At 28.8% G+C, this 14,107-nt stretch overlaps 1 protein-coding gene across 4 annotated transcripts in view; it reads right to left on the reverse strand.

The window, feature by feature from the left end:
- The window catches only part of XNP (ATRX chromatin remodeler XNP), a 226,453-nt gene that overhangs the window by 93,319 nt on the left and 119,027 nt on the right, over window positions 1-14,107 (reverse strand). For all 4 annotated transcript variants that reach the window (XM_075356424.1, XM_075356423.1, XM_075356421.1 and 1 more), the window contains exons 11-15: window positions 12,219-12,254; window positions 9,159-9,326; window positions 6,793-6,895; window positions 4,594-4,713; window positions 2,785-2,919 (exon numbers count right to left, since the gene is read on the reverse strand). In XM_075356424.1, coding sequence (XP_075212539.1) covers window positions 2,785-2,919; window positions 4,594-4,713; window positions 6,793-6,895; window positions 9,159-9,326; window positions 12,219-12,254 — 562 coding nt within the window. The remainder of the gene's footprint in view (window positions 1-2,784; window positions 2,920-4,593; window positions 4,714-6,792; window positions 6,896-9,158; window positions 9,327-12,218; window positions 12,255-14,107) is intronic.

The following is a 14,107-nucleotide window of genomic DNA, read 5'->3' on the forward strand; positions in this document are numbered from 1 at the left end:
TTTCAATAGTGCAGTTAATCAACACGGTTATCTAAGAATGATTAAACAGTGGTTTCTTCCAGAATTAATAGCAAACCGATCATTGACATCATTACATTTCAGCAAGATGGTGCTCCAGCACATCTTGCTTTGAATGTTTACAGATGCCTCAATGAGATTTCTCCGAATTGCTAGATTGGACGTGGGTCAGAAGAGTTACTGGCTCCACTGCCTACACCAGCAAGAAGCCCTGACCTCATCATGCTTGACAATGCACTCTGGGATTTTGTAAAAAAGAGAACTGAAAACAGATACATCAACAACAAGCAGCTCCAACAGGCTGTTCAGTCAGCATTTTAAATGATCACCCCTGATATGCTGTTGCAGCTGAACAACCGGACATGATGACTCATACAGCTGTTTTTTTTTTCAAATGGTAGAACTCACACAGATGTTTTAGATCCACAGAAGGTAAACTGCACCTATACTAATAATTTCTCAACTAGCATAAAAGGACTTCCTGCCCACTCTGTAGATGGCTTTAGGATCACAAACTCTGGCAGTAATAATCAAATTTGGAAAAACTTGACACTTAATGACAAAACTACCACTTTTTTGAAAGGTGACAGATCACTAAATATTTTTAGAAAAGTTATAATTATACTTGTTTATTTATTTAAAAAGTTATCATGCCTTGAAAATGAATAAAAAATAAATAAGAAATTTGATTCACTTTTTTTCTTTGGCTTGATGATATCACCTCATAAGCTTGAAGCTTATATGTGGATATGGAAATGGAATTTTTGAAGTGTATGAAAAATGCCATGCCAAACCGGGATTTGAACCCAGAACCTCTGGATAAAAGGTTGAGATGCTACCACTCGGCCATGGAGATTGGTACTTTGAAATCTTATTACAAACGGGAAGATGCAACTCAGGCTAGTAACAAATTTGTGACATGGGCATGATGCTGCATCAGTAAGTGTGGTAGAAAGCTGATTCAAGCATTTTCAATCTGGAAATTTAATTGCACATATTGGTTTAATAATTTTCATTTGAAATATAAAAAAATCTTGTTTTACTTTTGCATTAAAATATGAAAAAAAGTTTTCCCCAACCCTATATATTAAACACAGTTTTTGCCCAACAAAATGTTATTCAGAAAACTAGACATTAAAATAAAGTAATATACAAAATTTTACAAATTAACAGTGATGAGGAACAAAGTCTTTCACTTGAGATAAATTGGTCAGTTTGGTCTATTTTGTAAATTACAACTCAATATATTAAGTATATACAAAACAGGGAACTGAGGAATGTAGAATCTGCAAATAATATATGTTGAGGTTAAAGATTAACACAGGATAAATAGAAATAAAGAATGGCATCAAATCAAGTGACTGATTATTAAAAAAATTTGAGTGTGGTTTATAGTTAAATTTTTTTGAGTGCTGTCAATTTTTGTAAATTTTAAATGGGTTAATTTCAGGCTATTATAAGATAGCAGAAGTGCACCATATGTAACTTTACAATTAAACAATTTTCATCATTTTTCGCATGAAGGTAGTTATTTCATAGAATTCTAACAATATTATCTTGAAATATATTGTTTTCCACACTCTTAAATCATGCAAAAACATTAGCCATTCTGGTTTTTGCCTTTTACCATCAGGGATTTACAAAATTGCCATTACTTTTATTACATTTTTCTCACAAAAACTGAATGACAGCATAAATTGTGACTTAATGACAACTACATGAAATTTAATTTGTAAACTTAGATTACTTACTCACCAAGTGGTGTCTGTACAAGGATAACTTTCAAAATATCAATTAAAATGTGGCTAAATCATTCAGGATACTGTCAAGAAAGGCAGAAGTCACAGGTACAGCTTACAAAAATAAAAGAAAAAAATTTCTTTACAAGGTGTCAATTATTAAAAAATTACAGCTGACAAATCACGAAAAGGGGGTGCAGCAATATTGATAGTAGTATAAAAATTTTATTTATCAAAGTTAATTGAAGTATTAATGCACTTTATTTTCCACAGTTAATAATTGATTTCATCCATCTGAATTTATACTCAGAAAACTCATTTTTGGTGCAGATAATCCAAATACCAATTCCATACAGATTCTGAAATCTGAGAAAGTTGGTGATTCAAAATGAAGAATTACCGGTCGTGTATGCCTTAATAAAACCTGAAGTATACAAAATTACTGCTCAGAAATTCTGAATCCATTCACTTTTCCACAAATTATCTAATTGTTCTACTTATGATAAATGAAATATAAATGGCTATTTTCAACAAAACAGTGCTACCACAAACATTTTGAAACATATATGATGCAACTTCAAGCCATCTTTGACAATTGCATAATTCCAAAAGTATCCTCCACTAGTCACTTCACAAAATATCTCTTCACTTTTCAAAGACCAAAGAAGAATCTCTTGCCTTCTTCAAAGACCTCTTGAATTGAAATGGCCTTCTCAAAATACAAGAAAAAAGTATTAAACAGCAAAACGTACTGGATAGCTTTAAACATAATCTTGCACCTCACAAGAAACTGAATTTTCAGTAAATATATTTTTGTTTGTTACATGAAAAGCAAAAAAACAAATTTTTCATTATAAAATATCATTTATGTCATTAAAACAGAATTAATCATAAAATCTATATTTACTATAATTGAATTTATATAAAAATGAGTTTCCAAACTCAGATGGTAAATATAAATAATTAACATATATAAATAAAAAACTGTTATTTAAAACAGTAAATTACAAGTGTAAATAAGTAATACCTGATGAGGTTTCATTTTTGCAACTAGACCTTCATCTACAGTGACCAATTCTTTTTTAGTTTGAGGATCAAAATCCAAAACCAATTTTTCCACTTTTCCTTCATCTGTTGCTTTAATTTCATACATCTTATTATACTGAAAAATAAAAACAATAATGCAAGTATAGAATATTCACTCAAAATTTGTCTAATTAAAAATTTATCACTATTTCAAAGTCACTCTGTCACAGAAAATTTAAAATAATAAATAAAAATGTTAACAGAAATAGCTAATTTTGTGATGACAATATTAAATAAATTTTTAAATGCATACACTAATAACATATACCTCCCAAAAAATACATACAAACATATATGCATGTGCATAAACACACACAATTTCATAAAGTATTAATTTCACTGAAGTAGCAATCTATGATGATTAGTTAGCTTCATTAGTTACACAGAATATGAAACATGTCTCTAATGTAATATAATACAAAATGGATTCTAGTAAGCCACACTACAGAAATGCTATACAATGAAAAGGAAAATTTTTCTACATTTTTTAATACAAATGTATGAGTTTTAGAATGAAGATTAATAAGAAAAAATATAATGTTAGTAAATCATCATAAATTAATATTTTCAGAGGAAAAGAAAACAGTCTATTAAAAAAAACTACACAAATAGAAACTGTCAAAATCAGTTAAATATGTACACCTAGATCACAATCAGAAGCATATTCATTAATTTATACTGCTCTTTATTCTATAAAAATGTGATAACTATGTGGTCAGAACGTAACTTATTATTAAAACATTAATAAAAAGCACATTCATTACTAAAAAATGAATCTGTTTTGCACATTTTAAATTATTTTGATTCATTTTTTAAAAAACATCAGTTGGTAAAAAATAATTTATTATATATGTTTTATTGCTACTTAACCACATAACTGCTGACCAAATTAAGGCACTTGTCATATTTGTAAACCAACTTTTGAATACCCTTGTAATAAAACTCTGCTGCCTCTGAATTAAGTCAGGTAGTATCAGTTTTGGTGACCATAAAAATGTGACCTTGGTTGATTTTATGGAAAGAGGCATGACAATTAATGCTGAAACTTACTGCAAGACATTGATGAAACTGAGCTAGGCCCAAAAAAATAGACGATGCAGCATGTTGAGTTCAGGCATTGTTTTTCTTCATGACAATACTCATCCACAAGCTGCAGTACACACACAATGCCAAATCAACATTTCCAAATGGGAGTTATTTAACTATCCTCCATACAGCCCTGATTTGGCTCCCAGAGATTATCACCTTTTCCCAAAATTGAAGGAATGGTTAGCGACACATTGTTTTGAAAATGATGAGGCATTCAAAAACAGTGTTACTACCTGGCTTAATTCACAGGTGGCAGAGTTTTATGAGGAGGGTATTCAAAAACTTGTTTACAGATATACAAGTGTCTTAATTTGGATGGCAATTATCTAGAAAGTAGCTAAAAGATGTATATAAAATGTTTTTTCAACAACTAGTGTTTTTTTTAATAATGAATCGGAAGTTTCTTACCAAATAGCCCTCATATGTATGGACTAAAATTTTTTTTTAATATTTCAGTTTAAAAAAACAGAATTGTAAACATGAAGATAAAGATAATCTTCATTTTTAATCATTTTTTTATTATGCTTTTAAGCAATTATATGTTCCAGAAAATTAATCAATTATACAAGTTTTATTAAGTTGTTTTAAATAAATTCAATAGAACCTACAAAAGTATAAATTAAAAAAATTTTAGAAAAATATTTAACTTATAAAAGCTTACTAATTTTTGTCGTTCTGCTATTCTTTGCCGTCTTTCTTCTTCTTCTTTAGCAGCAGTTCGTGTTGCCTCAGCCAGGCCCTCATCCTTCATCACTCTCCTTATATTTTTACGACCTTTAGACTGTAAAAAGAAAAAATAAATAAAAATGGGTAAGCAATATGATAGGTTAAATACATATGGATGAAGAAAAACTTATTTCAATGTAGAACTTAGTTCTATAGTTACACAGACGCTTATAGTCTATACCTTGAGGTAATATAATCCTTATGTTGATATACATTAATATAAGATCAAAAATATAAATATACTTAATAAAACTCATTTAATAGACAACAGATTTATGCTTACTACAAAAGTAATATGCAAGCAGAATAGTAAGAGTAAGAAATGTATGTTGGTAATAATAACAGGAAAAAATGTAGAGAAAAATTTTAGACAAAATGTGCTCAAACATATAAATTTATTCTATTTTTATTGTAAACTAAAATGGTATTCACATAAGAAAATGGCAAAACAAATTTCTGATAAGAGGCAAAACCTGGCATTTATTTTAAAAATATATTTAAGTAGCAAGTACTGATTCCAAATGCAGCTCCCAAAATGGTTTAGTTGTCTCTGCATGCAATCACGCTGAGCTCCTTCATACAAAAGTCTTTAGCATGCTACAGACACAATTAGAGAAAAAATAATTTCTGTTAACAATTTGTTTTGCACATTTTAAAAGTTTAAGACAACTGAAAGTCCCGCCGACTATGAAATATGTTCCATTATCTGTTTTCCAAATGCAAAAATTGAAACAAGTGATATGTTGGCAGATTAGTTAAGTTTACAATGATAATGAAGGATGGATCTAATGGTGCAAAAAACAAAAGGTACGAATTGCTCAGTTGCCTTGTCACATCACAATAATCCTTACCAATGCTGCTGCTAGAACCTAAGAAGAGCTCATTAATCCATTTGATTGAGAATAAATAGATCATATATCTACTGTTCAACCATGTACAAAAATAAGAAAGACTTACATTTGAACTTTTTCCTTTTCTCTTTTTTCATATTTCCTGTACTTACTTTCCTCTTTTTACTGAATATCCTAGTATTTGGCATTAGTGAATTACACAAATGACCTTTTTTCATATAGGCTAATTTTTATAGCCATAATCTGTATTCTAAATAAAAAAATACAGAACGTAAAAAATGTTTCGGTTCACTACAGTAGTTCTTATATAATGAATAAGTATAGGAGATAAAATTTCAGAAGAGCAAATATATATTTGAAAACTTGAGGAAAGAGAAGACAAATAATTTACACCAATAAAATGATTATTTCCAAGTTTCGCAATTCAAAAAAATGTCACAGTCTGAGGAGAAAAATATACATCAATAGTACATCCTGTCAGTGATTAACAAGGCAGATGTTGCTGCTTTTTGACCATGCATAAAGAAATACATTGTGAATACAGTATTCAATGAGTCACTTGATAGAATGAGTTGCACTCTAACTATAGATTACAGTTAATGTACTAATTAATAATTAAGTTATAAGCACCTTATACTATATTAGCATATATAATACTGGTGATTCAAAAAGGACTTCAAAACTTTAAAAACATACAATAATTTATTGAAATAACTTACAGGTATGGTTGAGGTCTCACTTCACAGACACACATCAAATTTGCCACCCAACATTCATTTTGGTTTAATATGGCTTCCATTTGTAATGCAACATATATCCCACCTCAAGTCAATTTCATTCTAGACTGTAGCCAGCAAGTCAGGCGTTACCTCTGCAGCTGTGGCATTATTTCCAAGTCTTAACTCAACAAGATCAACTGGTAAAGTGGTACATAAGCCCAATCTTTAATGAAACCCCGCAAAAAAATATGTAGCAGCGTCAAATCTGGGGAGTGAGGTGGCCATGCAATTTTGACCTTCATGACCAATAATAAACTGACCTGGAAATTGTGTATCAAGAAAATCTCGGACTTCTAGGCGATAGTGAGGTGGAGCCCCCTATCTGGCTGTTAGTAATGGTATCTAATCTTGGTCACCATTGTCTGAGGAATTAGAAAATTTTGATAAATGACACTATTTACTTAATGTGTTTTGCTTCAACTGAATCTGTAATTTATCTAAATAAATTTTTATATGCTCTTAGTTTTGCAAAGTCCTTTTTAACTCACCTGATATTATGTTTACCTGACTTTGATTCATATTATCCTCATCTTCTTCAGAATTTTCCTTCCCACCTTCATTTTCAGTCGATGATTCAACTGGTGCTTTAATTCTTTTTCTTTTTTTCCTAAAAATTAGATATATAAATCATACTTAATGGACTAAACTATTGAGATTTTTGAAACTATAAGATGTTTACACTAATTTTTAAAATGATAGATTATCAACTTTTTAATGAACATATGAGGTTTTTTTAAAAAATATCCAAACATTTAAACATTATTTTGTTAAACACTTAATCACATTTGAAATATTATCATGTTTTATCTACTAGCGTACCATTCAGCATTTCTTCCACCATTAGAATAATGGTGCACATTTCTTCAAACAGCCAGTATATCCTGTAACAAAGTTTCTTTAATTTCTTCTATTATCAAAAAATGATGTCCTTTCATGATGGTTTTTACTTTCAAAAACAAAAAGAAATCTGCAGATTTCAAATGGAATGACTAGGAGGCCTGATTATAACAAATGTTAGATTTTGTGAAAAGCTCTTGAATAATGAGCCCTGAATATACAGGAGCATTGTCTATGATTGGAGCAGCTATCATGTTGTTTTAGTGCAAGCTTTAGGTTTCTTCTTTCTTACTGCTTCTATCAAACACCACATTATTTCCAAATAAAACTCTTTCAACGGTTGTCATGACGTACGCCATAATCATAAATTACACCACTGTAATTAAAATTTTAATCAACATTGCCTTCACTTTTTAACAATTTCTTTTTTCAACTTCAGATCCACTGTACCATATTTAAATTTCAATGAAATTGATCTAGTAGTTTTAGAGATTTTCAAGCCACAAAATTCTAAACATGAATGGTATTTTCATACTATTCCCTCAAAATGTAAGAACATTCATTTTTCCCCCCAATCCCACCATGCAACCAAAAATAACACCTCAAATTGAGGTTTCATTGTCTTTTGTCAGCCTAAGTTGAGCATAACTCAAGAATGACTCAACCAATCTTCATCAAATTTCCACAAGTACAACTTTAGATACACTAATACAGCATATCTAAATCTCGATGAAATTGATCGTTTAGTTTTGGAGATTTTTGAGTCACAAATTTTACACATAGGCATACATATATATATATAGAAATTACATTTTAGTGAATGGTATTTTCGTACTCCTTATACCTGAAAACATTAAGAAAATTTAATTTCATCCCCAATCCTTCTTTGTGACCAAAAGTAATCTTGTACTTTTCTTCAAAAAGTTGATAAAAAAAAAATATTCTGTCATTTAATGTTCAGGTCCATCTGATGACTAAAATTTCATTTATAAATGTTAGGGGAAATAATTTTTTTTAAAAATGAAGATAAAAAATCTTCTTAATATATCAATTTACAACTTTTTTGAATAACAAGGTTTACTACTCTGTTATGAGATGACGTGAAAATGAAAAATTATGTTTTACCATTCTTTTGATGCAATGTAATTTCAAGTAAAATCAATTGGCTTCTCAAATTGAATTCATGATTAACAAATTGTTAAAGGTCCCTTCCAAAAAATTAACTTAAAAAATGGACTTCAGAAATCAATCTAATCATGCACAGCCACAAAAATGAAAAGCTACATTTTTACAACCTAAATTATATATAATTATACATCTGACCTACTTGGTTAACAATTTATTTTAAACTATTATAATATCATTTTTTGTAAAGGACAAAAATAAAATTTCATAAAAAATGTAGCCGAAATGAGTTGTTTAAAGAAAAAATTATAACAACTTAATACATAGAAGTTGGTAAAATCAATAATAAAAGATAATCACTTATTTTATTTAAAGTAAAACAAAAAAATTATGGTATAAATTTGGTGCTTTTTTTAATGTAATCACATATAAATAGGATCTCAATAATCTATAAAAACGATGATATTATAAAAGAGTATGAGCAATTTATAATAAACTATCTGTTGCTTGCTGCTTCAATCGCATGGATTTTGGATTAGTACCCAGTATAAGTTTTTAAAAGAAACATCAGATTTTTATTAAAATTCTAACAGTTTAAAGGTTTATGTTTTAGTGGCCATATTAGGAAATTGGTCTACTTCATTTGTTAAGAATCATTATTTTGCCAAATTGACACTGTGGGCGTCTATATGGGAATGTTCTTACACAACAGACTTTGTTGACCAACAATATTTAGCATTTGCAGATGATATGTTCCTTTAAGCAAGTAGTAAACACTATAAAAATCTATATATATATATATAAATTTGTAAAACTAGATAGTTCAATATGTTAAGAAAATTTACAATGTAAAAAATAAATATGTATAAAATTTAAATGTAATTATTTAAAGGAAATAATATTTTTACTTTGTTTTTTCTTCTCCACATGAAACCGATATAACACTAGAAGAAGAAGAACCTTTTTTTCGTTTCTTTTTAGACTTCCCAACCTCTACTACACTGGAATCACTAGACTCTTCACTAATTGATATTTTTATATCATCTGAATCTGATGTTACAGGTCTCCGCTTTCTCCTAAACAAAAATATAATAGTAATAAAAAAAATATATCTAAACATGGTTGTTTATCTCAGCATGTCTGTTGAGAAACAAACATGCTGGTAATAACTAACTATAATCGCACTCATGACAAAACCATCTAAAAACAGATTGGACTGTTTCATTTCTAACTTTAAAAAAAAAGTTAATTAGCTGTAGAAAAAAACATATTCTAGAACTAATGACAGTTTTAAATATTAAATAGAATTGATTTTTAAAAGTTTTTATTTACTTTTTATTGCCTATACATTAATGTTCTTAAAATTAAATTCTCTACAAGTTTTGTTACTAAATCTTCTATATTTATTAGTCATTTAACAAAGTTATTGTATGACAAACCTAAAAAAATTTTATTTTGTGTTTTATGTCAGATATTGTAAAAACTACTGGAATTATAGTTTAGGGACCTGTTTTACCCTACTTCACAGCTCAAATTACATAAGAAACCATCAATTTTACTCCGTAATTTGGGTCCCAAAAATTACAGTAGGGCTGTAAATCCATGTGAAATATTTCACTAACCATAACTCAAAAACAAAGCGTTTCTGGACCTATGTTTATAAGAACTTTTTTAATTATTTTCACCCATAGAACATGTCCTGAAAATTTCTTCATTTCTTTGAGGGACACCTATAAATAAACAAATATATATTACACATATTTTAATAAGTTATTCAAATTAAATTTTTTGTAGTCCATATTTCCTCTGTATATAAATTCTAACTAATTATATAATATAAACTTATTCAGCCACTCCACAAATTATAGAATAAAAGAACATTCTTACCTTACTTTTTTCCATTTTCAAAGCACTTTCGAGCCTAAGTCCATCTTCAGTAATTTTTCTTTTTTTTTTCTTTTTTACATTTACATATTAAAATACATGATACGTTAAATTTTTTAGAAAAAATATATTTGTTCAGTCAATTTTTTTTTTTGAATTTAAAGCGTTATGTATGCATTATTTAAAATCGTTAACATGCTGTTAATTTGTCAATAAAGTACTGTACTGATATCTGATTTATTAAAAATTTCTTATCAATGTATTACCAACTTAAATAATATATATAATTAAAAAATCAGAACTTTTTGTCAGCTGCCAGTGAAAAAGCATTCTACTAAATTATTTTTTTTTAATTTAAATAATTTATTAACATATTGACCATTGTGATAATACAAATTAATATTAAATGGAATGCAAACCATGAAAAAATACAGTAAATACATTAAGTTAAAATTGCCATATTAATTCCAAAAATTGATTTTCATGGGATCCTGCATCTTCAGTTGATAAGTTCTATAATTAAATTAAAATACATTCATTTATAATTTTGTTAATTTGTCAAAAATTGTCTTCTTTTTCAAAAAAATTGTAATTTATTATGGACAAATATGCAAATTCTGCAGTCCAGTACTGGAATCTATTTTTTACTGTGTTTTGGTAATTTACATTTCATTTAATATATATATTAAATTCTACTAATATAAACCATCTAGAACAGAATATTGGGCTAAGACATTTTACCTAATTTTTATCTTGAAAGTACTTTCATGGGATCCCTTGTTCTCAGTTATGATCAAAATGATTAATTAAACTGCATATTAAATTTGAAAAATACTAAAATAATGAAAATTGTGCATTAATTTATTTTATATGAGTGCTTCTATCTTTTCCATTTTTTATAAGACTCTCCCTCAAACACTGTCTTATGATTTATCAAATTGAAATTTTGTTTGTATTTATATATATATATATATATATATATTTCTTTCTAATACTGAAAGATGCAAATTTAAATTTGCATCTTTCAAACAAAATCTCAATTTGATAAACTATCACACAGTGTTTGAGGGAGTCATTCTCAGATAGCAGCACTTGTGTAAATTGATACAAAATTATTATTTTAATATTTTTATTTTTTATATTTCTATTATGCAATAATAGAATTATTTCAATCATGATTGAGGATGTGGAATCCCACAAAAGTACTTTCATGAGAAATTAAGGTAATATATGTATGTCTTATCTCAATATTCTTTACTAGGTGGTGTATTTAATAGAATTTAAATATTTATAAGCTAGGTGCCATAATTAAAAGGGTTGTATATATTATACTTCACTTCCAAAGCTCGTGTAATTATGCTCAAGTTAACAAGGATTTCATGCTTATTAAGAAAAAAGAATGAAGTGGTTTTTCATTTTTATGTCTTCTTCACAAAGCCTAATTTACTATGACACATGGTGTGCCAAGCCCATCAAAATTTAGACATTTGGCTCTACAAGTGACACCTTCACTGTGTCCCACCAGAACTAGTTGAGTATTGTGCATCAAAGAAATCAATTCTGACTAATGTTCGCTCTTGCACTTCAGGACTACATAACCAAAAAATTAAGACAGAGGAAAGAAATAATCTCTTCTTCAGAGAAGGAAAAAATTAATCGCTTCTGTCTTAAATACCAAATATTTACCAAGCATCTTCACAATATTATTTTTATTCTGCACCAATTTTATTTTATTAACCTTCATATGGTGCATCAATATTTTGCTACTCTAAATAAAATCGGCATTATACAGTATTCAGCATTGGCAATAGATACATAGAAAAAATATACATATACAAGCATAAGCCAAGAAGTGAACAAAAATTTGACATCAATTGTTATTAAGGAAAACCATGATTTTGATACGTTAAGTTGAAAATACAAATGTTTAATGTTACTAAAAGACAGCAGGAAAAATAAATTGGGTTGTTCTCTCAAAATAAGTATGATTTAGCTAAATATCATGCTGAATCTGTTAAACAATAAAAACAGAAAATCACATCTGCAAATGTGACATGTACACAATCTTTACTTGCTTCACTTACCTTATTTTTTTTCTTACACCAGCCTCGCTACTTGAGCTATAAAAATAAATGACTAATATTAAAAAAAAATAAAGATACATAATGTAACTTAAACTGATATTTAAAATTATCTAAGGTTTTAATGAAAAGTTTCTTGACTATATCAATTACTCATTAACCTTAAAGCTTTTGATTCCTTATCTGACTATAATCAGACTGCCTTGCATATACCATCTGACTTAAGTTCACACATTAAAAATATTACTACTATGAAGCAATTTACTCATAGCAGATGGATAAAATGTGTAGTTTATCCCACAACCTCAACACTTATCATTTTTAGATTCTTAACATGTTACTTGTTTAAAACCATGAAGTTAAAGGTGCTGAAGGTCTAATATTGTATAACAATAAAACAGACTGCAGATGGTGTTCAGTAGAAAAACACTTCCCTGGAAAAGGTAGATTAGAAGCATTGAGGGATCACATTTAAACATCTCACCAAGGGACTACTACTATAATGGAGAAGAAAACCTAATATGAAAAAAATTTCTAATAATTTTATTCAAGCAAATTCCAGAAAATTTTTAACAGTTCTATTAATGAAAATTGTTCTTAAAAAAATAACACTTGTTACCAAATTAGTATTTTCAGCTGATTTTTTTCTTTTTTTTGTCTTCAGTCATTCGACTGGTTTGATGCAGCCCTCCAAGATTCCCTATCTAGTGCTAGTCGTTTCATTTCAGTATACCCTCTACATCCTACATCCCTAACAATTTGTTTTACATATTCCAAACGTGGCCTGCCAACACAATTTTTTCCTTGTACCTGTCCTTCCAATATTAAAGCGACTATTCCAGGATGCCTTAGTATGTGGCCTATAAGTCTGTCTCTTCTTTTAACTATATTTTTCCAAATGCTTCTTTCTTCATCTATTTGCCGCAATACCTCTTCATTTGTCACTTTATCCACCCATCTGATTTTTAACATTCTCCTATAGCACCACATTTCAAAAGCTTCTAATCTTTTCTTCTCAGATACTCCGATTGTCCAAGTTTCACTTCCATATAAAGCAACACTCCAAACATATACTTTCAAAAATCTTTTCCTGACATTTAAATTAATTTTTTATGTAAACAAATTATATTTCTTACTGAAGGCTCGTTTCGCTTGTGCTATTCGGCATTTTATATCGCTCCTGCTTCGTCCATCTTTAGTAATTCTACTTCCCAAATAACAAAATTCTTCTACCTCCATAATCTTTTCTCCTCCTATTTTCACATTCAGTGGTCCATCTTTGTTATTTCTACTACATTTCATTACTTTTGTTTTCTTCTTGTTTATTTTCATGCGATAGTTCTTGCGTAGGACTTCATCTATGCCGTTCATTGTTTCTTCTAAATCCTTTTTATTCTCGGCTAGAATTACTATATCATCAGCAAATCGTAGCATCTTTATCTTTTTACCTTGTACTGTTACTCCGAATCTAAATTGTTCTTTAACATCATTAACTGCTAGATCCATGTAAAGATTAAAAAGTAACGGAGATAGGGAACATCCTTGTCAGACTCCCTTTCTTATTACGGCTTCTTTCTTATGTTCTTCAATTATTACTGTTTCTGTTTGGTTCCTGTATATATTAGCAATTGTTCTATCTCTGTATTTGAACCCTAACTTTTTTCAAATGCTGAACATTTTATTCCAGTCTACGTAATCGAATGACTTTTCTAGGTCTATAAACGCCAAGTATGTTGGTTTGTTTTTCGTTAATCTTCCTTCTACTATTAATCTGAGGCCTAAAATTGCTTCCCTTGTCCCTATACTTTTCCTGAAACCAAATTGGTCTTCTCCTAACACTTCTTCCACTCTCCTCTCAATTCTTCTGTATAGAATTCTAGTTAACGATTTTT

The sequence above is a fragment of the Lycorma delicatula genome, chromosome 2 (assembly GCF_047948215.1).
Source record: "Lycorma delicatula isolate Av1 chromosome 2, ASM4794821v1, whole genome shotgun sequence".
Taxonomy (NCBI): domain Eukaryota; kingdom Metazoa; phylum Arthropoda; class Insecta; order Hemiptera; family Fulgoridae; genus Lycorma; species Lycorma delicatula.